This window comes from Leuciscus leuciscus (assembly GCF_965113295.1).
Source record: "Leuciscus leuciscus genome assembly, chromosome: 2".
In the NCBI taxonomy this organism is placed as follows: Eukaryota; Metazoa; Chordata; class Actinopteri; order Cypriniformes; family Leuciscidae; genus Leuciscus; species Leuciscus leuciscus.
In genome coordinates, this window is record NC_138726.1 from 45,519,703 (window position 1) to 45,547,111 (window position 27,409).

At 39.7% G+C, this 27,409-nt stretch overlaps 2 protein-coding genes across 2 annotated transcripts; one reads left to right on the top strand and one right to left on the bottom strand.

The window, feature by feature from the left end:
* ajuba (ajuba LIM protein) lies at positions 1–9,558 on the top strand. Its single transcript, XM_082162639.1, has 8 exons — positions 1–3,582; positions 4,591–4,692; positions 4,828–4,895; positions 5,561–5,623; positions 5,714–5,844; positions 7,148–7,199; positions 7,284–7,352; positions 7,470–9,558. The coding sequence occupies exons 1-8, from the start codon at positions 2,109–2,111 to the stop codon at positions 7,572–7,574; spliced, it is 2,064 nt and encodes a 687-aa protein (XP_082018765.1). The 5' UTR covers positions 1–2,108; the 3' UTR covers positions 7,575–9,558.
* acin1b (apoptotic chromatin condensation inducer 1b) lies at positions 8,702–27,127 on the bottom strand. Its single transcript, XM_082162636.1, has 17 exons — positions 26,964–27,127; positions 25,945–26,010; positions 25,242–25,353; positions 24,713–24,786; positions 22,057–23,523; positions 21,726–21,781; positions 16,155–16,290; positions 13,681–13,726; positions 12,958–13,085; positions 12,551–12,706; positions 12,137–12,293; positions 11,909–12,054; positions 11,624–11,731; positions 10,968–11,075; positions 10,489–10,834; positions 10,301–10,398; positions 8,702–10,217 (listed from the first exon to the last, which is right to left on the bottom strand). The coding sequence occupies exons 1-17, from the start codon at positions 27,099–27,101 to the stop codon at positions 9,879–9,881; spliced, it is 3,681 nt and encodes a 1,226-aa protein (XP_082018762.1). The 5' UTR covers positions 27,102–27,127; the 3' UTR covers positions 8,702–9,878.
* Between the last annotated feature and the right edge of the window lie 282 nt (positions 27,128–27,409).

Consider the following 27,409-nt stretch of genomic DNA (forward strand, 5'->3'; position numbering starts at 1 on the left):
AAGCGCTGAAACATTCCCGCGCGCGCTCCCAGACAAGTCCACACTCGCCACAGTGCGCGCGAGCTCGTGCGCGCTCCCACAAAACCGCAGGAGAAGCTGCAGACAAGACCAGAATGGGAGGAGGGAGCTCCGGGGTAGGGAAAAAACGAGGTTTTAAACAAAAGAACAGCACTGGGTCTTTTTAGGGTCTCTGTGGGGTTGAATACAGTAACCATACGACTGCAGGTCAGTTGTCACCGGAATTTATGCCTCTCGGTAACTATGGAGCAGTGAGAGGCATTTTCCGCGAGGGAAGAAAAGAAAAGCAGTTACATTGTTGCGCTCGCGAAAAGCACACACGCAGCCGACTCACGCTGTCCCAGGGAACTTCGAGGTATCCCTCCGCACATTCCACAGACGAAAGGCACGACACGACCAATTAGGCCTTAGGGTTGGAAAAATGACACAGAAAATATGTAAGGTTTTCGAGCCATTTACATGTTTTTAGGTTTCCGTTTATTTAAACATTGTTATAAATCTAATAAACGTCACTTATTCGAATTTTCGTCACTTGTAGCCACATTATGTGTAATAAAAACATCTTACGGTGTTCTAAACAAAAAAAATAAACAATGTGATTCACGGCTGCATTTACCTTTATTTTTGAGTTTGTCTCATTTTTCCTACAGATAGTTCACTTAATTATATCAACTAATTAAACCACGCGTTCTTTCCCCTTAGACTATAATGTAGGCTATGTGTCTTTTTCATTTAAGAGATTTCAAAAAAAGTGTGCGATTATGTCAAGGTTGTTTGTGTAAGTCCAAACAGTAGGCTGAACCAATGGGCACAGTCTGTTTAAAGAAGTTGGTCTGTGTGACGAAATAGTGGGATGCTATTCATGCGCGCTGCCCGGGGGAAAGGTGTTCCGGTCGGGAAAAAAAGCCACAGAGGAAGAAGAAAGGGGGAGGAAGGAAAAAAATTTGGAAAGAAAGAAACTCTACGTTGAACATTTTAGCACAGTTTTCCGGCGTAGGCTGCGCAGTGAGTGTTTATCTATGCGAATATGTTTGGGTGAGCGATACGCGATCTTCTCTTCGACTCGCTGCAGCTTTTTTTTGTATTGTTACGCGCTTTTGAAGACTTCCACTTTTGGGGAATAATGGTCATTTTCTTTCAAACTGGACTGGACAAATTCTGCGGGACAACAAGAGACTTTGATATGCCTTGTACTTTCTTGGCTGAGGAATAAACGCTTTTGAGTTCGCGGATACGGACGACTCATTTATCCGCACAGATAAACGTTTTCAACTTGGCTTTTTGAAAGCCGCTAGTTGAGGCAGGAAGGGGCCGTGGTGTATCCTATAACCTGTGTGTTTAACGCGCTGGAAATTTATTCAGCATTTAAACGCTATTGTTCTTTTTTTTTAAACAACCGGCAGTGCCGTTTAGGATAAATCCACAGAGACAAAATCCAAGTGGTAATTACAAGACTTGCGAGTGGTTCCGACAACAGTATTGCGGATGTGACTGTGAGACTCGTCGTTTGAATGGACCAGTTCTGCGCGAGTCAGGGACGAGAATTAAAGACTCTTTGAAGCCTGACGGTAGTTCCCACACGTTCATTTGCTCACTGCCGGAGACAAGGCCACAAGTAGCTGCAAAAAAAAAAGGATCGCAATCAAATGGATCAACATGCTTCTGTTCACACGCATGTCCAGCAAATTCATCACAAGCAAACAGTTTGGAAACAAACTGCTTGTTTTCAAGTCTAACTAGTACGACATGTAGCCTGCAGAAAATGTCATAGTGTTTTTTATTTATCTTCAAAGTTAAATATTTATTTTTGTAGCTCATCAGAAAGTATTAGTTTTTAACATTTCGTTTTTATGTGGATTTGTTTTTTTTGTTATTGTTTTGTTATTGACTTTTGTTATTGTTGTCTCATATCTTTTGGTCTGTTATCTCATCTGCTGTTGAATCACTTGAATTGTGCTTGTGTCCACACTGTATTTCACTGTATTTATGTAGAATACTATTTAAACTGTAGTCGTTTTCAGGTGGCATCTAAGAGAAGTTCAATTCGTACTTTATATTTTATATTGTAGTTGAACTTATATTAAAACACAATGGATCGACTTGGCAGCAAACTGAAGCAAAAGCTCAAACTGAGTGACTCTGGAAGTGTCAAATTCAGCAAAAAGAAAAATGACTTGGCCAACGCAAATAACAACAGTAATAGCAACAATGCCAATAATGGAACCGCGACACAGATCAATGCACCCGTGAGCACGTCTCAGTTCCCTCACACCTCCGTAGAGGTGTGTGGACAGTCAGCCGGAAGACCTGGCAAATTGGGCACTTCTCAGAGAATCACACCCTCAAATACCACCTCGGCTGCGGTACCTGAGGACTGTGGGCCTGGGATCGAACATCACCCGTCTACTCTCGCCCCTCTTCGGCGCCGGTCGCCCCAGCAGCGAGCATCGTGCTACTTGCCTGAAACGGCTGAGGGCCGCAGTATGTGTGACCAGTTGAGACGAGGTGACTCGCCCAGATGCGAAGGTGACCCGCTGGGGGCGTACAGCCCAAATTCTCGTGAGGCCTTGAAGCAGCGCCGTTATTCTCTGGAGCTCCAGCAGCTTGTTCGCCGCCAACAGCTTCTCGCTCAGCCGCCTCCGCTGTCGTCTGTACCACCTCCGTACCCGTACCCCCGTTCGTCTGCCATGGAGCCCAGCTTCCTCCACGACTTAGAGCGTCATAAGCGCTTGTCCCTGCAGGAAGCTCTGTTCTACAAGCGTTTGAGTTCGGGTGGCGAACCCTGGGACAGCGGACGCCCGGCTTCCCTCTCTCATCCACCGCAGAGGACCCATGACAGTGGCGTAGGGGGTTTCTACTTCCCCCCTGCACCAGCGTTGAGCCCCTGCTCTTCTTTCAGCTTGCAGGAGTCCGTGTTGGCGAGCCCTCGGTCCAGTTTTGCGAGCAGTACCGCAAGTGGAGGGGGCGGCGGCGGTGGGAGTCCCATGGGAAGTCGGTGCAGCAGTAACCGGACGAGCGGCATCAGTTTGGGCTACGACACCCGCCATACACCTGGGCCCGGCCAGCAGCTGCAGCTCTCCTCGACCCAACTCGGTGGCGCCACCTCGGGTCAGGTGTACTCTGTACTGTCATCAGGGAAAACTGGAGTGCCCCCTGTGGAGATTTGGAGGGAAACAGTGTCGGGAGGAAGTGCGCACGACAGCCGTCACTCATATCCGCCTGCACTGAGCACACACACTGCAACCTTCCACCGTGCAGAACCAGAATGGGGTCCCATTGACCAGCGGGGATCAAGAGGTGACGATGTGGGCGAGAGGGCACGACACTCCGACTTGCCAGGAACCCGTTACCAGCAGGAGCTCACCCGCCTGATATTGAGAGATGCTGCCCTGGAGGGAGAAGCGTTACTTGGGGGTCTGACGTTAAAAGAACAACCTGTGTCTACCACCATTCTAGTCAGCTCAGCATCTACCCCAGCCACGGCCGGAGTTCCAGGGAAATCCCTGGAAGAACAGTCAGCTGGAAGGGAATCGTCGATATCTGCGGACAGACAGGAGTACTTTGGTGAGATCACTTACTCATCCAATTTGGCTAGTTTGTTTATGACTAATGATGTACCTCTCTGGCAATAGACTGTGAATGTGTGTGATGTGGTGAGATGAAAACTGCTTCAGACCTGCTAAAACCTGCAAACATTCTCTGAAGCAAAAAGCAAGACATAAAACGCATCCATTCAGACTTCAAAAATACATTCTAGCCCTCCTTTTTCAGCCCGTTTCTCTAACTAACCATAATAATTAACTTGCAAGTCACCGAGCGAATGTATAACCCCTCCACCCAAGGCTACATAGTATTCTGAACAGACTCCAAAGTCAAAAATATCTGCCTAGAACGAGCATAGTGATTATGCATGACCCTAAATTATAGGCTCTGTGGTACGCTGGTCATACCAAAGAGCTGTGAGTAATACAGTAGGACAGAGGCTGTGTGTGTGTATAAGCTCTCAGCTTTCGACCAGCCACAGTTTGAGCGAGGGTGTGTTCATGTGTGTTAGCGTGCACTAGCGTGTGCTGGCGTGTGCTTGTTTAGCTCAGGTATTTGAGTCCTGAGGGAAGGCTCTCTCACACATTTAATTGTGAGGGTAGGGTGTGTGTTTGTGCCTTATGTGTGTGTAGTGCTTTGTTGCCACAAGGAAACCTCCCTGTTGTCTGAAAAGCACCTGTATAAAGTTTAAGACATTACCTCATTCCGACACATTACAATATCTAATTCCTGTATCCAACAGCCTATTAGCCTTTTTTTCCAAGTAATGAAGGGGTTGTGGAGCTCAGGTCAGATTTATCGGTGTGTGTGTGTACTGTTACTACAAGAAACAAACCCACTGGCTGGTATTATGGGGGAAGAATGCAGAGACATGTATTTTTGAGTCCAGACAGCTCTGCCATCGTGTTTTATGTAATTGGTTATGATTGGATGATGACCTCATTGTCCTAAATAGAGTTGTGTGTGTGTTGTGATGCATCTGTTTATAGTATACTCAAACAGTGTTTGTGGTTGTATTCTTGCTTTCAGGTACGTGTGTGAAGTGTGGTAAAGGCGTATATGGTGCAGATAATGCTTGCCAGGCTCTGGACAGCCTGTATCACACCCGCTGCTTCATATGCGTTTCCTGTGGTGAGTTATCAGTCCCCAGGAATCAGTAATGTAACACTGAGTCAAAACCAAGGCCAGTATTTCAGTACCTCTTCATTTGGGTCAGTATCTCTCATGATGGTCTGAACATCTCTCTTATCTTGTTTTTACTTGTAGGGCGAACTCTCCGAAACAAGGACTTTTACAATGTCAGTGGCTCGGTTTACTGTAAAGAGGATTACATGGTAAGAATAACTTCACTCAGGCTAAAAAATATTTTTTATTTTTTTTTTATTTTTTTTTGACTGAAAATGTCTTTTTCATTTTCATTTCATGTGTTAATTCTCCTATTCATTTTAACCAGTGTTTATGGGTTGAAGTTGTTAAAAAATGTTGTGTGTGTAAAAATAATATATGAAAAAAAATATCCAAAAGGACATCTGCCACTCAAAAAAAAAAAGAAGAAAAAAAGAAGAAAAAACAATGGGCATTCCGGATAGAGAATAAGATACAAAAATTTCCTATTGAGATGTGGAAGTTAGGTTTTTGTGTAAAAAAACACACAAAACTCTAGTTTTTGCAAAAAAATATATATTTTAATATAATATATATATTTAAAATGTTATAATTTAATATTTCCTTCTTTTTTAAGTCTTTAATTTGTTAGGTTGTTTAAAAATATATATTAAAATATATATCAAATATATTTCACTTATTTAATCATTTAAACAATAATAATGGTGATGATGATAATATTTAGAATATATATTTTACTTGTATTGTTGTTGTTGTTATTTAAAATGTTGTACACTCTTTTATATTCAGTATTTCTTTCAAAAATATTTTTCTGTTATAATAATAATCTAAAGAATATTCAATAATTTTCCTAATCTTTCCTGGTGTCCATTAGTTCTCAGGCTTCCAGGATGCAGCTGAGAAGTGCAGTGTTTGTGGTCACCTCATCTTGGAACAGGTTTGTGGTCTTTGCGTGATGTCAGTGTCAGTGTTTTGAAGGTTGTCTAGGGTGTGTGTTCACAGCTCTCTGTTTGTGTGTGTAACTCAGATTCTGCAGGCTCTAGGGAACTCTTATCACCCAGGATGTTTCCGCTGTACGGTCTGCTCAAAGGCTTTGGACGGAGTGCCATTCACAGTGGACTACCTCAACAACGTCTACTGCGTCTCTGACTACAACAGGTCTGTTAGACTGAACAGTGTTACAAATGACATGACAACAAAACTATTTGCAATTTGTCTAACATTAACAACTGCTCTGAAACCCTTTTTTCCAGATTTTGTTGCTGTTGAGGTTTAGTCGTGAGCTGAACATTGCTAAAAAATATTTCATTATTTTGTTTTATTTTTTTAATCAAATTAAGTTAAAAGTGTGGCAGAACCACATACAACATGTACAAAGTAAAAAAAATATTATATAATACACCATATTATTATTAATATATATATATAATTAATATATATTATATATAATTAATATATATTATATATCATTTATATAATTATATATAAATAATACACCAATCTTTTAAAAGAGATAAAGGGCATTGTATATATATATATATATATATATATATATATATATATATATATATATATATATATATATATATATATATATATCTAGAGAGAGAGAGAGAAATATATAAAATGCCCTTTATCTTTTTTAAAAGATTGGTGTATTATTTAAGTGTTGAAGATTTATGCATTACATACCATGCATTGTTTTTCTATTTACTGAAGAAAAAAAAAAAAAAAATTGAAAAGGAGCATGTTGATCCAATTCGCTGTACCATTCTTTTAAAGAAATTAATACTTTTATTCAGAAAGGACACATTCAATTGATTAAAAGTAACTTTTAAATTGTTACAAAAAAAATTTAAATTTTTTTTTTCTATTCATCAAAGAATGTATCAGTTTCTACAATATTAAGCAGCACAACCTTTTCCTGTGATAAAAATAGGAAATGTTACTTGATATCAGCATAATAAGAATGATTTCTGAAGGATCATGTGACACTGAAGACTGGAGCAATGATGCTGAAAATTCAGCTTTGACATCATAGGAATAAATTACATTATAAAATATATTCAAACAGAAAAGTGTTATTTTAAATTGTAATAATATTTCACAATATTCCTGTTTTTACTGTATTTTTGATCAAATAAAGTTTAAGTTTTACAAATGTTGCTCCGATTAAAAATAATCTAAGGCTTTTTTTGTGAAATAATCACAAATCAAGTTGATAGTAATTAATTGTAATTTAAAAGATAGCATAGCAGGTGTCAGTTGATTTTAATAAGCAGATATTTTGTGAAAAGTTTAGCAAAAGACTGTCACACTAGTCAGCTATAATTCCTATAGTGTCGCCTGATTGTTGCGGTGTCTGAATGTTCCATCATCACTGGGCACCTCCAAAACATTTGCATTTACAAGCTGTTAATGTGGATTACATTTTTTTTTCTCTCTCTCTTCTGTTCCTCAGGACATTTGCTCCCAAATGCGCTGCCTGTTTACAACCCATATTACCTGCTGAGGTAAATAATTCCCCAGTCATTTCACAGATGCTTTCAGGAGAATGTTCAAGATCTTGATTTTGTGTGTGTGTGTGTGTGTTTCAGGGCAGTGAGGAGATCCTCAGGGTGGTGTCAATGAACAAAGATTATCACTTTGAGTGCTATCACTGTGAGGTAGGTATTTTGGAAAGTAGTTTGGATAAGCTGATTGTCGTCATTTTGTTGCGTCAGATAAGAGGCGTATCTACATGTTATCGCACAGGCTTGTAATCCTTTCTTCCTCTTCTTCAGGAGTGTGGGAAGCAGCTGTCTGATGAGCTTGGATCTCAGTGCTTCCCTCTGGATTCCCACCTCCTCTGCCACTCTTGCCACATGACCAGGGTGTGTCACACATAACCTTTCCCCTCACGACACACACTCAAATGAGAACTAATGTGCCTGACCAACATAAACTACTTTGTACTCTCATATGCACACTAGTGACCACTGTAAATCGTTGCCTTTCTTATGTGTGTCTCTTCTATGGCAACTCTATTTTTGAAGATAGTGAGAGGGGATAAAACACTCTTGCTGAGACATGAGGTCATAGTACATTTCAAATGCAAATACCAGCACTGGTAAAAACTATATCACCCCCTAGTGGCTGGGAAATGCAGCAACTGAATCCTGCTGAACAAAATATTTCTATACAAGTTCTCGGAGTTTAAGATTATCGCCTGCTTCATTACTAGAGGGAGTTGAAATATCACAGAACACTGTTTTACTCCCATATCTACTGTTTGCTGTAGGGAAAGAACAAGGGATTTTTTTTGCTTAACTTTTTTTTATATTTAATATCACTAGCAAAGATTTTGCACTTAAACATGTTTACCTATTAAGAGAATTTTTTTTTAATAAAGTGATTGCAAAAGGTTAAAAACATTCCTGTATCTGTTTTAATTAATAAATATCTGTGTGTATGAATGTGTTGTTTTCTTGTGCAATTCACACATCCAAAAATCAGAGAATTCAAACACTAATGACCATTATTAATGCGATTAATGAAAGATGGCTGCTATGGATAGATGATTTTTTGTCACTCATCACTGAGTTTTCTTTCTTTTCTAAAGCTTTCTGGGTAATTTCTCAATTGAATGCTATTGGTCTGAATGATTAGAAATGACTCAAGACTGACGTTTCACAGTTTTGTATTCAATTTTAAGCCTGTGAAAACACGCAAAAGAACAATATATGGGCAACAATATTTACAATGTTATATAGGAACAATATTTTAGAGCAAAACTAGAAAGAAAAAAAACCTAATTTGCTACAGAATGGATTTCTGAAGTCTGGAAAAATCAGTTGACAAGCTGTAATGAAAATATCTGAACATTTTTAGAAAATATATTTTCCACACCTGGACCTGTAAATGTCACTGCTGACTTTAGCAATGTATAGTGTGGTATCCTCCTCTCCAACTGCTTCTGGTTATTGACAATTATTCTTGGCATCAATGAAAAAAACTTCAAAACACATCCCCCAAAAAAATTTCCTTCCGTTTTTTATTTTTCTTTGTACATTCTGCACATTCATAAAGAAAATAATCCAAAAAGAGAATATTTTGCAATTTATCTTCAAAACTAAAACATTAAAATAATATTAAAAGGCCTCTTGCTAGCTTTTCTACAAAGGTTAAATTTATACCTTGTCTGATTCAGAGATGAACAGTACACAACTTCATAAGACCAGGGAAAGAAGAGAACAGACGAAGATGGAGATGAGAATCTAACAAATGAATCTACAGTGTGGTTCATAGGATTGGACATCAGTAGTAGTTACTTTAATAAATCAGATCTTATGAGATCAGCGTCGACAGCAGGACTGGCTCTGTTAACTCACAATAGTGGCTGAAGCATCTGGACTGGGGACTTTTTATTCCATCCATTTGGAAATATATTAATTGAATCTGGATACAGTATTTAAAGTCCCATAATTATGCACTGATTTAACAACCTTCTAGCCTAAAGTGGCTCTAGTTAAACTATAAATAAAAAAACAAGCGAGGACTGCGGGGTGGAGAGAAGGAAAATATGATTGATAGTCTCTTGACTTTGGTGTTTGTGAGCTTTAAACAGCACACTGATACACAAACACATACACAAGCCTAATTAGTTTTAAAAATAAACAACATTCACCAGACCCTTCATTAGTATTAGTCCTGATTCATTTGAGATTTTTGGGAAGACAAAAAAAGAAAAAAGAAAAAGAAGTTTCACCTAAAACAGTGTTGAGTGACTGAAGTGTTAGCGGAACAGTTCGCTTAAAATGAAAATTCAGTTATTTGCTGACCATCAATGTTGTTCCAAACCTGTGTGTGGAACAGAACAAGAAATATTTTGAATTTTTAAGTAAAAAAAGAAAAAGAAGAAGTTTTGTCCATACAATAAAAGTCAGTGGGGGTTGGTTCAATGTTTTTGACTCTATTGGATAGACAAAACCAGCTGAAACATTTCAAATATCTTTTCTGCAGAGGAAAGTCATACAGGTTTGGAAGAGCGTGAGGGTGAGTAAATGACAAAACTTTCATTTTTGTCAGGACTATACCTTTAATGAGTGAAAAAGACCGGCATTTATCATCCTTAGAGCCTGTCTTCATGCTGATGACTCTGATCTAACAAATCCCCCTCACACTTATCCACTCGCTCACACACACTTGTACACTCAGTGGCGTCTGTCTCTGGAGGTGCTGCTACGGCTCTGTGAGCGTCTGCTGCCCCCTGCAGGTTTGGAGTCGCTACCGCGGCCTCTTTGGCCATCTCTCCTCTGTTCTGCCTCTCTGCCTCTTTCTCTCTCTCTTTCCTTCCCTCTGTCTCTCTCTCCCTCAGTTGAACGTCTCACAACACCTGCTCCTGCTCCTCCTGTGTTCCCTCCCTCTCTGTCACGGCCTTTTGCTCTCCCCCTCCATTCTTCTCGTTTTTTGTCCTCTTCCTCCTGGAGTTCCTGCCTCCTCTTCTCTCGCTCCTTTTTGCGCTCAGCACGCTCCAGAGCTCTCTGTGTTGCCTGGAAATAAGCAAAGACTTAAATTGAGGGGGGGGGGTTGTTGAAGTTGAGGGTTGTATGTGATTAGAGGAAGTCATGCTGACCTGTTCATCTGTGAGGGGTAACCAGTATATACAGGGAGCTGCTTTAGTTTTGTGGAACAGGTCATCAAGAAGTTTTACAGGAGGTTCTTCTGGTTTATCTGGAAAATGGAGACAATGTCAAATCAAGTAAAAAAGTGGGGGGGAGAAATGAGATCAGTAAACATTTGACCAGATTTAGTTTCCCTCACCTTTCTTTTCCACTCTCTTCTCTTTGCTCTTGCCTCTCTCTCTGCGTCTTCGGTCCCGTGATCGAGACCTTCTCGTTTTGTCGTTTCGGTCTTCCTTACCGAAATCCTTCACTTTATCCCGGTCCCACTCCCGCTCAGAACGAGTCCTCTCTCTCCTCTCCATCGCTCTTTCTCTCTCGGCCCACTGGTCTCTCACAGCTGTAGCCCCTCCGTCTCGCTCTCTTTCTCGGTCCTTCTCTTTTTCGTGGTTTGGAGGTGGGAGCGGCAGATGTGCGGCAGGGCGGCCTGAGGCTTGAGGGTCATGACCTACACGGTCACTGGACACGTTACCTTTATGGAAGTCCAACTAAACACAGAAGAAATCACAAAATGAGAAGCATACAAAGTTTGATTAATAACATGAGAATGACTAAATTATGACAAGAGAATGATGACAGTATTAAAAGCAAGTGAAGCAAATTGTGCCAAACTGTTCCGACCTCATCCTGCTCGCAAAAATCCACCCGTAGTACTTTGGGATTACTCGCAGGCCATTTCACACCATGCAGTGCTTCTCGAGTGGCCGCTGCTTCCTCTATAGTGGAGTACTGAGATAGAACATGACAGAAGGAAGGTTAAAATATACTAATGCATCAGGGGGCCAAAAAACAAAAAAACAGAATAAAACAAATCCACTACCATTCAAAAGTTTGGTGTCAGTAAGATTTTGTCCCTTATGCTCACTAAGGATTTCTTTTTTTTTTTTTTAAGTCATATTGTGAAATATTACAAATTAAAATATTTCTATTTAATATATTTGAAAATGTATTTTATTGAAAAGTTTATTCCTGTGATGCAAAGCTGAATTTTGCTCGTCTTCAGTGTCACATGATCCTTCAGAAATTATTATAATATGCTGATTTGGTAATATTTCTTATTAATGTTCAAAACATTTTGCTGCTTATTATTTTTGTGGAAAGACATATTTTTTAGGATTCTTTGAATAGAAAGTTCAAAAGAAAAGCATTTATTTGAAATACAATTTTTTCATAATTTAAATCTTTATAATTTAATCTTTGATGTCCCAAAAAATCTTTTGAATGGTAGTGTATTAATAATAATAATGAGCTTTAATAATAATAAATAGTAATCTTACTGTGACATAGCAGTGAGATTTGATCTTATCGATCCAGAAACCCTCCTCCACCAATGTACCAGTCCGATTTAACAACTCCTTCAGCTGCCCTAAGGTGAAAGGTCGCACCTAGAGAGAAACAGTTAAGAGCAGGGGTCAAAAGATCAGCAAAACTTTTAATGTATAATGTTCCTCATAAGAGTTCAGTGGCACTATTCACACACTCTTAAAATATTTTATTTGAGACTTCCCTACATTACAGTGAGACACTGAGCAGTGAAATGAACAACGTCATCTGGTGCTTACCAGGTTGCATACGTGTATGATTTTGGAGGTTTTTCCACGAGGAGGAGACAGCTGGCGACCTGTCCTTATGGGGTCGTCAATAGTTATGGACACTCCTGATTTCTGCTGACTGATGGAGCGCCGCACCAAAGAATCATTGGGAGTGACTGAGAGGAAAATAAAAATGATAATCTTGCTTGTAAAAAAACAAGGATATGTGGGGATAACAGTAGAAAATTAAGGAATTACCTTTCTTGGAATCACCTTCCTGTGTTTCTATGCTAGCATCAGGGGAGCTCTCCTGTTTCCTATGTATTTCCTTCTCTCCTCCTGTCCATTTCGGCTCTTCGTCGTCATCCTCCTCCATTTCTTTCTGCCCATTCTCATGTCCCTCAGACGGAACAATCTGAACCAAAGTTTAAAGGGACAAGAAAAAAGTTCACTGAATGGCAGGGACAAAACATGAACTTTTAAAGACGATGACTAAATGCTTTCCTATAAAAAGATTAATTCCTGAAGTCACTTAACGCTTTAAAATTACTAAAGTTAATTCTGCAGTATCATGCCGCAGTCTTCAAAACTGGTGTTGTTCCTATACTATTCCTACTAAGTCAAACCGTAACATTTGTTTTTGTCAGCTTCCCGTCGCAAGCCTGTGCTCACCTGTGTCACTGTGCGTCTGATCTTGAGACCCTGATCCTCTTCTGGCTCCTCTCGCTCACGAGGCCCGAATGAGTCCTCATCCACAGAGAGACGGCTCTCATCTGGGTGCAGTTCGACCACCGCCTCCTGTAAGGGCTTGATGTCTGGAATCAGTGTCTGTAAAGATGACAATTTTTAAGTCATGTAAAAATACTTTTATGCAGTACAATTAAAGCACAGAACTGATAACCATTCAGTTAAATTCTGTCCAAACTATACACTTAAGCTTTTCATCAAATGAAACTTGAGAATACCGCAACATTGACCCAATAACGTTGAAATTATTCAAGCAGAAAGGCTGTCAAAAACAGGTAGTTATTCATCGCATATCTGCTACGGTCATGTGGGAGTGGTCTTGGATGATTTACCTTCAGCGATTCAGTGGTGATGCTGATTGACGGCTTTTTGGCAGTGACTGCTGTACTAGATCCCCACCTTCTCTTCCTGCTGGCTCCGCCCACAGGCTCTGACTCAGAAGATGCAACCTCGGTTTTACCTAGTGCCAAGAAAAATGTATCACAAAACTGCAGATCCAGCTGTAAATGACTGGTAAAGGAGCATAGCGAAACAATTCCTAAATGACTCTGTAATGCCTCTTTTTATAGTACTGCAATTTACTCCTTAGCTTCTTTAAGCATGTAAGAACAGGCTTTAATGTAATATATAGAAGTTAAATTAACATTTAACTGATGCAATTATGGCAATCAATTTGGCAAACAATTCAGTTATTTGAACATAGAAACATTTCAGATAAAAAAGAGAAAAGTTGTTAACTTTGCAGCTCAACAATTGGAACAGGGTTCATTTGAACAAAGCACAGCACATGATGTTGTAATGCACTGCTTTCAAAGTGGACAGACGATTTTTGGAGCAACGTAAATTAATTTGCATCACCAGAGTTGTTTTAAAAACTGTACTTGGTGAGGACAGCATCCCACCCCTGTTACTGGTTAAGGTTCTAGATCAGCAGGTTTAAATAGGCAGGGCAGAGGCAATTATTACTTTTCTTAGGAGAGAAATGCACAGAATGGGCTGCAGCAACCTGTCAGTAGACAAGGAGTAAGAGAAAGGAACATTTTGAAGACACTTACTGCTCAGGGAGATCTTTCGGGCAGCAAACGATTTTGCAGTGGAGCTCTGAAATGAAATAGAGAGGGGGAGAAACAAGATCCCAGTGGATGTGTGGAGGAAGAGACAGACACAACGGACAAAAGAGACATTGGGAAAAGGAGGGGAATGAGAGAAAGGAGAGGGGGAAGAACAGATGCACAGCTATCAGTTACACCAATAACGTACAGTTGCTTTGAGAATCCCACCATTATTAAAAACTGTTTCTGGATTTAAAAGTCCCCTACATTGCTATAGCTGTAGTTTTTACTTTAACATAACTTTAGCTAACAAATGCTTGATTAAATTTCCCTACTTTCCCATATGTGCTGTAAAAAAATTGTAGGATTACTAACACCCTCTTAACCTCATCATTAACAAAGCAAAAAAACCTTTCCACTTTAAGTTATTTAAAAACAAATACATCTTGGGAAAAAGGGTTTTCCTGGTACCATTGACACCTGATTCCTCTCTGGCTTGGCTATGGCCCAACCGCACAGCAGTGTGCACTGTATCTAGGCAACAAAGGTCCAATCAGAGGAGGCTGAGAAGTGAGGGCGAGATACGATCACAATTGAGTGTGCTGATTGGCCGGCTGACAGGAACTGCACTTTTTGTTTCAATGGTTGTTTTTTGTTTTGTTTTCTTGTGGTGGGATTTGTGATCCCAATGGTCTTTGAAAGTCTTTTAAGTTGTTGAGTGTTCAGGAAGCAACGGAAGCATGGCAAAAACTCCCGGTGTCCTCACTGGCTGTGGTGATAGCATCCTCATTACAAACCAACGAGAATCACATGATGTTTGACAAGCCAAAATTCTGGTAGCAATCTGTCACAGCATTTTATCATCTGCATAAACTGAAAGTCCTTTGTACACATGGTGTGCCACAAAAACACCTGTGACACATTGGCAAAGATGGTTTCCTTTTTCAACGTTTTGCAAAGGATCTCATGCTGTCCACAAGTTTATCTGAGAATTTTCTGGTAAGGTCATTTTTGTCAGACTGGAGCATAAAGTTCTTTGAAATATCCCAGCAAGTCCATTTGTATTAGTGCTGCATGGCTGTTGACAAACTGAATAATGACAGGAAAAATAGTTGGTAGTAAATCCAGTGATTAGTCCATAAGCATTGCTTCATTATCTTAAGACTGCTCGACTCTCTGAGATCAGTCCACAGGCATGTGAGAAGCAGCAGGTGTTTGTGTAGAGTCTGTGCAGATATCAGTTCATTCAAGTACTAAAGTGTGAGCGAAAATAGCAGGAGGCGTCAAGACTGTTCCCATCATGATGACAGAAGTCCATCTGATGTTTGTGTTTGGTTAGCATTCACACTTTGAAAAATGTCTTTGTTGGTGAGCAGCATTCTTTGTTTTCCACAAATACGACTGACGCCTCCATCTCACCAGCTATTTTGGCTTCTCTTAAGCAGTTCCATCAGGAGGCCACATCAGTTTTGTATGACGAGGTAGTGGCCAATGATCCGGCCGGTTCCGTCAGGCTAAGTGTGCAGTGGCGACTCTGGGGGCCTAGCTCAGGTACAGCCGAGACGCTTGGGCATAGCGGGGCAGGTGATGGAGGTGGTAGAGGAGAAGAGGTGGTGGCAGTATGCAGGTACCAGTATGAGCAATGGAAGAGGGGAGGGCACCTTCACAACAAAGCAATCAATGGGATTTTAAACCACAAAACAGTCATACTACCAGATCCAGAGATAAAAAGAGAAAGGGAACAAGAGCAAAAGACAGAGTGGCAGAGAGATAGAAATAGCAGGAAAAAAAAGGGAGGAGAGAAGACAGAGATAGCCTACATCTCTAACTACATGTTGCCAGGGTCTATCATCTGCTCCCTACAACTCAAATATACACACTGTGCACTATTTACAAAGACACTTATGGCACAATATACTAAAAAGGGGATTGTTTTATAAAAAGTGATTAATATGGAGATGTAACTTTTCAAAAGAGGATTATCAGATGGAGATTGCAAAAAGCATCTCTAAACTTCTCTAAAGTACCACTTCTAAAAATATTGACAGTAAAATAAGTGAAAATTGCTGACCTCAATCAACTATCTGGTCAATGGACAACTACTCCAACCCATCTAAAAATCTTTTAGGCTACAAAAAGATTTATATTTAACACAAAAATGTAAAACGCCTATCTAAAATTAGCACTGATTCATTCCCTCTCACACACGCAATGACCTACTCTGTTTCTAATTTCACACATTATTAGCCATCCACATCCCCCAGACATTGCTACAGCTGCTGCTACTGAGTTAAATGAAACAATGGTAACAGTAATCTAATATCCAATCCTGAACTGAATCTGAAGAAAGATGACAATTTGAGATCACTTTGGCTTCAAAAAGTTCAGCTAGAACTGCCTCATAAACTTAAGTTATCCCCATGTCATATTTCAGGGTTATAGTTTCCACTGGGTCTTCATTCTGTGGGCCTTCTTACCTCCTCGGGGTGGGAGTCGCTTGATTCTGCCCCCTGTTGGTCAGACGGTTGCATAGCACTCTCTGAATGCGAGCGGGCCTCCAGCTCCATAGCAACTTGGCCTGCAGGCTCAGAGAGAGCTTCCTGCTTTACCTCCCTAGAGAAAAATAGTCAGTGAACAAGAGAAAGAGAGACAGAAAGAGAGTAAGGGGTAAGGGGGCTGAGGCTGCTTGATCTGGGTCACTCCACCTATAAATAACTGCCTGGCTAAATGACTCTCACATCCAGCATTACACGCATACATACAAGACATTTCAACCACAGTCAAAAAACTCGCAAACAATGGGAGGGAAATACCAATAAAACACTTCCATATCGTCATTAACCAAGACCCGTTTACACATTTAAATACATACACAAATTAAATTGGTGTGAATTATGAGTTATCTGTACTACTGAATTGTTGTACAGCTAGAGAGGAAATACAACTGCAAACAGATGAATTAAAGGGAAGATAAATTTAAGTATATAAATTAAATTTAAGTATAAAATTGATGTAACATGCGTGCAGCGGTGAGTCTGATAAAAAAAAAAAAAAAATCGGATTCATGAAACCACTAGTATGTAATACAATGCATATGAATCTCAGTACATTTATAACTAACCATTTCATTGATGCATTAAAATTGTAATGCTTTGCATACACAGTCCACTTACCTTGTTAATACAAGTTCTAATAAAAATCAAGTGAACGGTTGCTTGAGGTTACAAATAATCTGCTTTGTTGCCCTTGAACTTTCCACCACATAAGTGTGCACGCTCTCTCATGAAAACTTCCCAGGGCTTCATCAAAGTCATTACTGAGGGTTCATCACGGTTTCCACAAAAATATTAAGCAGCACAACTATTTTCAACATTGATAATAATAATAAGAAATGTTTCCTGAGCAGCAAATCAGCATTTTAGAATGATTTCTGAAGAATAATGCGACACTGAAGACTGGAGTAATGATGCCGAAAATTCAGCTTCGCATCACGGGAATAAATTACATTTTAAAATAATAAATAAGAAAATCGTTTTTTTTTATTGTAATATTCCACAGTATTATTACTGTTTTACTGTTTTTTTTAATATAATAAATGCAGCCTTGGTGTGCATAAGAGACTTCTCTCAATAACATTGAAAAAAATCTTACCAGCCTCAAACTTTTGAATAGTGTACTTCTGATGACATTCATGAGCCGCCATTAGCTCTCACAACAATAACACCGCTTAAGCACATACAACAGTTTTCAGATTTGACTGTATCGTATGAAACACTTTTGATATAAATGTAAACCTTCGCAAACAAAGCACTGGCAGGGGAACAGATTAACCGGCTCCTGACATTCTAATTCCTACAGGGGATTCAATCGCATTCATTGTTCTATAGATAACCAATCCCTCTCTCACACACATAAACATACACCTGTGCAGCACACCTTGGCACCGTGGTCTCCAGAGACAACACAGCCCTGATGCCATTTGCTCCGAGGAGGGAAAAACTGCCTCTGAGTTCTCGGAGCACAACCCTTTGCCTTTGTATTAAAGCAGTCAACACATGCTGAGGGGAAGGGGGACGGGTAGCTAGATCCCCCGTGGACAAAAAAACCAAGCGCTTAGAATACTTAGCATTTACACATGAATGCAAAGCTGGCAAGGACCAAGAGGAAAACCTGAAAGACCGCCTCAAACGGAACTACAGTGGCCCCAGAGTTCATTTTCCATGCAGTAAGAGACTTAGTAACATTTAACGAATAATAATCTTTTCAGACTGACTAAAAATAATATTCATATACAGAATCGGTCACTAGGGTGCATCCCTTTTCCTCCCGAAGACTTTCAATAACTAGCATATGAACACCATGCTTAGGATTTGCAGTCCTTCAAGCAAAATAGTTGAAACCCAATACACAGATATATGTAGTAATATTTGGATCACTTAACTTTAGGCATAAGAATTTTAACTATGGATCATTCTTCGTGTTTCCTAACCACAATATCAAGCGCCAAGCAACACTTACACTACACCTAATTGCTTACATAAATAGCTACGCTGTTAAAAGGATTTGAGTGAAATGCAAGCTGAGTTAACATTGTTTTATTCATAACATGAGATGCTGAAATCCTTTTCATACAGGCCATCGTGGACACGGGTATCTCCATTACTAATTAAACAATACATGCATCTCTAGTGATTAAAAATGCCAGAGAATTGCCCACATCCTTTAAAGAACCCAAGTGCCTGAACAAGAACCCCTTCCCCCAACATCATGACGAAAACGTCTGCGTTTAAAACCCCAATGAGATAACACATAAGCATTTTTGGACATCATATGCGGGATCTAATTCAATTCGATCATGACGACGCCAAAAATGCTATATTGGTAGGCAGCTCACTGGGTTTTAAAACACAGCCAAGCCCGCATTTCGAGACAGCACTAAAGATAAAACGACGTTTAGTTTCACATTTAACTAAAGATAGTACCGGGACCACCGTATAAAGACAATCGCTCGATCGATTATGACCATAATATAAATATCTATCACCTCAGCGATGTGCCAAACTAGCGCCCTAGGGTATTTCTAGAAACCACCTCTCCCACTCTCTCTCTCTCTCTCGTCTAAACCCTTACCCGTTTTTGTTGCCGTCCGACAGCATAATGTCAGGCTGTAACCTGGACCGCGACGACCGATTCTATGCCGGTTCTGCCGGTCACGGATGCGTAGGAAGAAATGTGAGAAGCGGACGCGCTGCAAAGCTGTGTTTTTTTCTCTCTCTTGTGCAATGCGTCGGTATAGTCACGGCGGCGCTCACAGAGCAGCCATATTGAGCAGCGCTGGGGGAAGTGTGAGGAGTACAAGCAGGACCCCTCCTCCAAGGCCACGCCGGTTGATAGGCTGTCATATAGAACGCCTGATTAAAAATGCAACCGCTCTTACGTTTCACATCAAAACAGTCAAATGAACTACTGCTTGAACAAGCTTAAAAAAATAAAAATAATTGGATAAGACTGTATAGTACGTTTCTAGCCAATGACCAGAAGTAACAGAAAGATTACGTTTGTGAACCCTTAAAGGGATAGTTGACAAAAAAAAGTCATCAGGCTCATTTGGTTCAAATCCTGTATGACTTAACGTTACTTTCTTCTGCAGAGCCCAAACGATGATATTTTGAAGACTGCTGGTAACCAACCCGAAAATACACAGACATTTATTTCTTTAATGTTCCACAGAAGAACGAAAATCATCGATTTTGAACCACATGAGATTAAGGTAAAATGACAGAATTAAATTTTTTTTTTGAGAACTATCCCTTTAAGATTTATTTATTTATGCATACATTTTACTTTAGTTATCATAACATTCTTCATCCAACTAGATAAAGAGAATCCAGTTAAACAATTAATACACAAATGTTAGCATTTTCAACTTTTTTATTGACCAAAATTATCCAAGAGTATCATTTTAAAAAAGTTGATGCTTGCTTGGCTGGAAAAGGTTGCAAAGCAATTTCTAAATGGTTTTAGGTCCAGCAAATTGGGTAAAAATAAATCTCCTATTTAGATAAAATAGGAAGATATTTAAGTAATTCATGCAAGGAAGTCCAACAACATCAGAGTTAAGCAGTGTTGTATAGAAGAACTGGCTAAATTTCCTCCAAACTGATAATGTGCAGGACTGATCCACACTGGAAACGTGTGGTTGCCATTCTGCTGCTAAAAAAGAGGTTACACTAGATACTGAAAGCAAAGGTTCACATACTTTTACACTCTCAGATCATTTTGTTTAATACATAATACATTGTTAATTTGCACTTATTTGTTTTTATCAGGTTCTCTCCATTTAGTTCTAGCACTTTTTGATGAAGTACAGAAATGTCTAACTTTCTAGTGTCACTGTAGAACTCTTGTAATACAACCCTCGGGATATAAAAACATTTATAGTAGAAGTTTATTAAATGTTTTTGGTTTCATTTCCCACTGTTTGACCAGTGAATTTCTGTAAATGTTTCAGTTATTTGAGCTCAATGGATTTAATATATATATATATATATATATTATTATTATTATAACATAGAGAGAATAAATGTTGTGCATACCTCAAAAAAGTAATTTTAACATTACATTCTGTAAGTACTTCAAAAAAGATTTTATTTATTTTATTAATTATTTGTCAGAATTAATTATTGTAGTCCTTCTTAGAAAACTACACACAATAACCATTATTCAGTATTTTCTTCATAAAATCTCACAGCTCTCCTCACTGCATTATTAAAATTATCCAACACATTACTCAATATAGCATTAAAGGGTTAGTTCACCCAAAAATGAAAGTTCTGTCATCATTTACTCACCCTCATGTCGTTCCAAACCAGTCAGATTTTTGTTCATGTTTGAAACACAAATTAAGATATTTTAATTAAATCTGAGAGCTTTCTGTCCCTCCATTGACAGTCCAAGCAACTACCACTTTGACACTTTGAAAATGTTAACAAAGAGGTCGTAAAACTAATCCATGAATTGAGCGGTTTAGTCCAAATTTTCTGAAGAGACACTATCGCATTATATGATGAACAGATTGACTTTAGGCTTTTATTCACATATAAACATTCAACAAAACACATCAGATATGGTAAACAAAAGCTGAGAGACGTGCGAGAACCAATGAGGTTCATTCTCGTGTGTTACACAGCACGTTTGAGATTTAAAGAGGTTTGTTCTCATGCGTCAGGCAAGTACGGTTCACTGATCAATGTTTATATGCGAGTAAAAGCCTAAAAACAATATGTTCATCACATAAAGCGATCGAGTCTCTTTGGAAATTTGGACTAAACCCCTCAATTTATTTGGATAGTTTCGCAATCTCTTTTTAAACTTAGTGTCAGTTGCATAGACTGTCAATGGAGGGATAGAAATCTCTCAGATTTCATTTAAAATTTCTTTAATTGTGTTTCGAAGATAAACAAAATCTTACGGGTTTGAAACAACATGAGGGTGAGTAAATGATGACATGAGGGACTCCCATCTGCTGGATGTAGCAATCTCACTAAACTATGCATGACAACAGACGGAAGAGTTTGAGCTCATGCATTTCTGAGCTCACACATGGTGGGTGGTCCTGCCTTAAGACAGATCTCTCAGATTCCAAAGAGGTCAAAGGGAAGACAATGGTTATGAGATAATTCAATGAGATGTGAAAGACAATAAAGAATGCTTGTAACTTGAATGACAAGAATTTCCCACTGTTTGACCAGTGAATTTCTGTACATTTTTCAGTTATTTTAGCTTGATGGATAAAAAAATTAAATAAAAAATTACATAGAGAATAAATATGTTGTGCATGCTCAAAAAAATGAGTAATTTTAACGTTATATTCTGTAAGTACTTCAAAAAAAGAGATACAGCAGGATCAGAAAGATTAAAAAAAATTATATTGTCTGAGAATGCATCTTAATGGTTTCATTTTATTGTTTAAAGCTCATTAATAAATAATATGATTTTGTTTTACCTGTTCAAGGCAATGTAGTGTGTCAATGAAATACTTTGCTGACCTGAAAGACTGAGCCTTCTTTTTTTCTTCAACATCTCTTCTTTTCTCTTTCTCATCCTAGAAGACAATATCATCAAAGATCATATTTACAGTGAATTCATTCCATTATGTACTTTTCTATTGATTGTTTGAACAAATATCCTTTGTGTTTGTCTTCAGATCACACTATGAGTGTGAGAAGTTGGCCTGAACTCATGTACACCCAGAGACACAAGTCAGACTGGTGCATCAGTATTAGCATGGCAGGTTCATCATCAAAACACACCAAAGGCAGAATTAACCAACAAAATTAAAAACCATAGGTCTGATGTGTAAATAGGACAATTACTCACCTTCTTTCGGCTGGGTGGGCTAGACTTTTCCTGTGAAGGAGAGCTTGAAGAACGAGAGGATGATGATTCTGAATCTGTGTCAGATGATGATGACTGACTTGACGTTGATGCGCGTCGTCCAGGAGATTTTTCTCTCAGTGAACTTTCTCTTGTTTTATCTATTTCTCCTTCTTTAGTAGCGTGTGTAGCTGATTTAAGTGACTGTTTAGGTGCCTCTTTCTCCAGAACCTTCATTTGTTTGACCCCCTTATGTTTTGATTCAGCCATTGCTGTAGAGGCCTCTATTTCCATAGCAATGTCTTCAGAGCACTTCGGGCCCGTGATAAGGACTGACACCTGAGGTTTGGAGGGTGACTTAAGTGACTCAGGTGGTGGGACCTCTGAGAAAATTGGTTTTCTCCTAGGTGGGAAAGTTGTGGGTGATGTCAAACGGAATGGTGCAGAGGTCTCCTCATCTTTCTCTTTCTCCAACTCAGGATCTTGAGCATCATGTTGAGCAGAGGTCAATGTGGGAACTGACACGAGAAGCTGCTGAGCTGAGTCTTGTGCTGCTGGTTCACCACCCTCCTGCTCTTCAACTTCCATTTCTCCTTCTCCCTCCATCCCTACCTTCTGTGCACCAAACACACCCTCAGACTCCATTTTTCGGACCAGCAGGCTAAGGGGACCAGGTCTCCGTGTGGATGGGGGTTCTGGGCTGCTGGATCTAGAACTGGAGCTGGACTCCTGTCTTTTGAGGGATGGAGGAGAGCCTGCCCCTGGAGCAGCATCTTCTGCTATGCCGGCTGGCTCATCTTGGTCATGTGGGCTCTGTTTGGGAGTGTCAGGTAGCGGGAAAGACAACTCTGGAGGTGGTGATGGGGGAGGAGTGGGTTGACGGAGCTGCAGAGGCGGCTGGTGGACTGGTTGAGGCTGGGGAGGGATGTGTTGTGGGGGCTGAAGCTTTCGACGGGATCTTTGGGGGGCTGCAGCTGCAGCTGGAGGGTTTACCGGAGGAGCCCGTTGGTCCTTTTTCCCATGTGAGGAAGGGCCCCATTCATCATCATCGCCACTGTCATCATCATCATCATCCTCGTCATCATCATTGCTATCAACTTGAGAACAAGCTGCTGCCCCTGCAGAACGGCTGAGCTGCAACACTGAATGGGCAGGACCTGCTTCAACTGGCGCTGTTCCCTCTCTCTCTTGGGAACGGGGCATCATGATTGGCAGGCCTTGACGCTCTGGTTGTCCAACCACGCGCACAGACAAGGAGGCAACTGCTCGTGGAGGGGAGGGTGTTGCGACCTCCTCGTGGCCGGGGAGGAACGAAGGATGCCAGATCCTCCCAGCTTTAGTGTCAGGTGATTCCTGAGATACAGGAACAGGGCCTGTATCCAACCTGTGTGATCCCATTAACCCGGGGTCCTGCGGCAACCCTCCTCCACCCGCCTGGTTTACAGACAGATGAATGCTTCCGATGTGATGCTGGAAAACATTGTAAATTAAATATTAAACACATACATAGGCACAATTTACACAATAAGCAAAACGAATATGATTGCTTGACAGTAAATGAAAGCTGCCTACTTTTCCCTCAGAGCACACTGCAAGTGTGAGAAATTCAGTTGAACTCACTTACACCCAGAGAGACAGAGTCAAACTCTGGTGCATCAGTATTAGCATGGCAGGCTCATCATTGGAAGCACAACATGAGTATGTAAGACTACCGCTTTTACCTGAGTGCATGTGTGGGCTATTAATTCTGACTGCTCTCATAGAAAACCAATGTTGTCATAGCAGGCAACATTTTTTAATGGACAGCTCTCTGTGCTGCACTTCTCTCTCTATTGAAATGACTTGAAAATATTTTAAGATATGCAAATGTACAGTGCTGTTCAAAAGTTTAGGGTTGGTAAGATTTAATCTTAAGATGTTTTCTCTTTTATGCTTAACAAGGCTGTTTATTTGATCAAAAATATCAAATAAGTAATACTGTGAAATATTAGTACAAATTAAAATGTTATTTATTCCTGTGATGGTCAAGATGAATTGTCACATGATCCTTCACAAATCATTCTAATATTCTGACGTGGTGCTCAGGAAGCATTTAAAAACTATATATTTGTGTGGAAAACATGATACATATTTTTCTTGATTTTTTTATGAATAGGAAGTTTAAAGAACCAGCATTTATTTACAACAGAAATCATTTGTAACATTATGTCTTTGTCTTTTTTGATCAATTTAATGCATACTTGCTGAATAAATCTATAACATTTCTTGTACACACAAAAATAAAAAATCTTACTGACCCCAAAAAATGGTTGTGTATATAGTGAATAAAGTGATCATAAATGATGAGTTGGTCAAAAAAGCATGAATTGCACTATAGCGGTCATAGAATGATTTCAAATGAATGTTAGAATGAATTCAAACAGGCCTTTTGACATTGTAACTAAAATATAACTAGAATCGAATCAAATCTAGAGCTTACGAATCAAATTGAAAAATCTGAGCCAGTGTCTGGCCCAAGTAAATTATATACCACAAAAAAATCAGTTTGTGTATTTGCTGATCAAATAAATCTGATAGCAGGCACAAATGTACTACACCAAATAAAGGTTTACTTTGTGCAAACATTTAAGGCACTTTCATACAAAGACTAGCTTCTTACCTTCTCTGGGAGAAAGGAAGTGCTACCCTTCGACATGTGGTCATCCTCCTCAGGGCCAGCAGGACTCTGTTTCTCTGAAAGCAGCGTATTGCAAAGGTCGTGAATTTAACTTATTGAAGGAGGGGGAAAAAAGTATTTTACAAACTAAAGAGTCTGAAAATAAAATGCGAGCATAAGCTTAAGTGAAAGTCCCTATGAAAGCTATGCGTGCACAGCAACAATAATGTACAGGTGAAGAAACGTAATCTAATAAGCAGCAAACAAAGAGTATGACTGTTTAATGGCACTGAAAACCCCCTAGTATTCCCTCAGAGCACACTGCAAGTGTGAGAAGTCAAGTTAACTCATGTACACCCAGACAAACACTGGTGCATCAGTATTAGCATGGCAGGCTCATCACAGGAAATACTAAATGAGTGTATGAGACTTTAAACATTATGCATTACTGTATGTTGAGAATGCCTGCACAGATGGTGTAGTCAAGTCAGTGTTATAACCTGTGTGTATATGTACGTGTGGGTCTGCTTACCATCTGCCTCTGTGGCCTCCCGGGCTTCTCTCTCCAGTCTCTGTCGGAGGAGCTCCTGCTGTTTTGCCAGGTACTGCTTTATAAAGCTGTTCTGACTCATCTCCTCCCCAATCTGAAATACATAAAGAGAAAGCACACTCCAAATCAAGGTCATCTCATTTACAACTGCTGGAGCCAAGAAGCTCCAGATTTTTTTTAAGAGGCCAAACCTGAACAAAAATATGCAATTTGGTGGATATGTTATTTATATGCAGATATTCTTAACAGTTGTAATGTAAATCAATTAGATTTTTTTTTATAACAGATTTCTTTCAAGAATGCATATAAAGATCACTGGTCACTCTGTATCTCGCAATATAATGTCTTTTTCCTTTTCTTTTCTTTTTATGGATAATCAAGTAAACCCAAGTTGCTTCAGACCAGAACATGTTCCTATTGATTATATCATATTACTATTAGTACCAGTATAAAAGTTATTCTAAAGTTTACTTTATAAAAATAATTAAATATTTCACTGCAAACAGGCACATGTAAACAAAACTTACTAAAAAGTATGAACTATCAATCAGAAAGAAGGTATGTATGTATGTAGTACATTGGCATGTAGTATATTGTGTTTTTAGCAAAGATTTGATCATGTTGATAATTTAGACCAATATATCAATAAAAAAAAAAAGGGTAAAAAAAAAAAAAAATCTCTTACCTGAGAGTTGGGCTGAAGACCAATGTGATGGGTTGATGTTCGTTGGAGATTCTCCAACATAATAGCCTTCACAAACACAGCAGATTGCACATTTAAAATACAGCTATAGAAAATATTCCAGGCACACCCAAGAAACAAAATAAACCGTTTTTTATGGCAAACGCTCTGTTTAGGTTCTTAAATCTGATCAAGCGCAAACCTATTTAATAGTGTTCATATAAAGAAAAGCTCCGACAGCTCCCATAAATATCTCACTCACCCGACCCGCACCACATGACCGCTTGCGACTTGATTCAAATGAGTGTTTAGGATCACTGAATGAAGTGTTTATATTACGGGTGGGAGTGGCATTAGCCTTTCAAATTATTCACTACGTTAGCGCATACTTAGCGGATGACTCCGTTAATCTGACAGTTTACCGGTCGTTACGCTAATTGTCGATGTAAAACAGGGACTGAAAGAAAAAGTCTCTCACGTCAATGCGATTTTGAACGAGGGAAATAAGTGTGAATTATTCTCCTAAAACGCCGTATTTAAAACCAAATTACGGTTGTCATTTACATAGAAATAGTCCATGGGAATCGCCCAAACTGAATAAATTAATGAGCGTGTTTTGCATTTTTGTTTTCACCAAGTAACTAGAAACAAATGGTCATGTTTATAAATGTTGTGCAAGTGTCCACGCACATCCATCACATGAGACTGACAAGCGCGCCCCCAACTACAAACATACGACGCGCGGGCACGATGTCAACTCTGAGACCTCGGCTTGTCATGACCCACAGACTGTTTAGAAAACATCCGTATGAATGTATTATATAAGTTACGTGTTATAACTGCAAAATTATAGGGAAAAAAACTGTTGTGCGAAGCGGTAAACGATCCAAACTCCATATGCACTCGACAAACATTCCCGCTCTCGAAGCACCCGATACTTGGCCTGCCTGTCGGGTCTCGTCTTCAGCTCAACTTAACAGTAAGCGCACGGTATTAAAAGCCCGCCCTTTAACCAAACTCACCCCTTTCAGCCTTTTAATAAGTGCATTTTTCTGTCCACTTTTGGCGAGTCCTCTTTGCTCCAGGGCGGTTTTTAAATCCGCCACACGAAGCGAATGAAGCGGTTTGCCGTCTAACGTAACATCCTCGCTTTCCGCCATTTTGCTTCACCCGAGCGCTCGAACTTCTGGGGCCGTGCACGAGCATAATACTGCGCGTCACCGCTCGCTGATCTCCGGAAGAGAGACCCGGGCAAATATAAAAACATGTGCATACACACAAAGAACGGGCATAAACGATGCGTTTAGCTGTTCCTTGCAATATGTATCCAGAATATTACAATAAAGCAACAGTTTGACATTGCAAGGTAGTCATTTAATGTTGTGACCCCTGTGTCCTTCATAAGTTAAGCTTACTACAAGAAGCGTCTGGGTTTATAAGCTTGGAAACCACTTGACCAGGCTGCGAG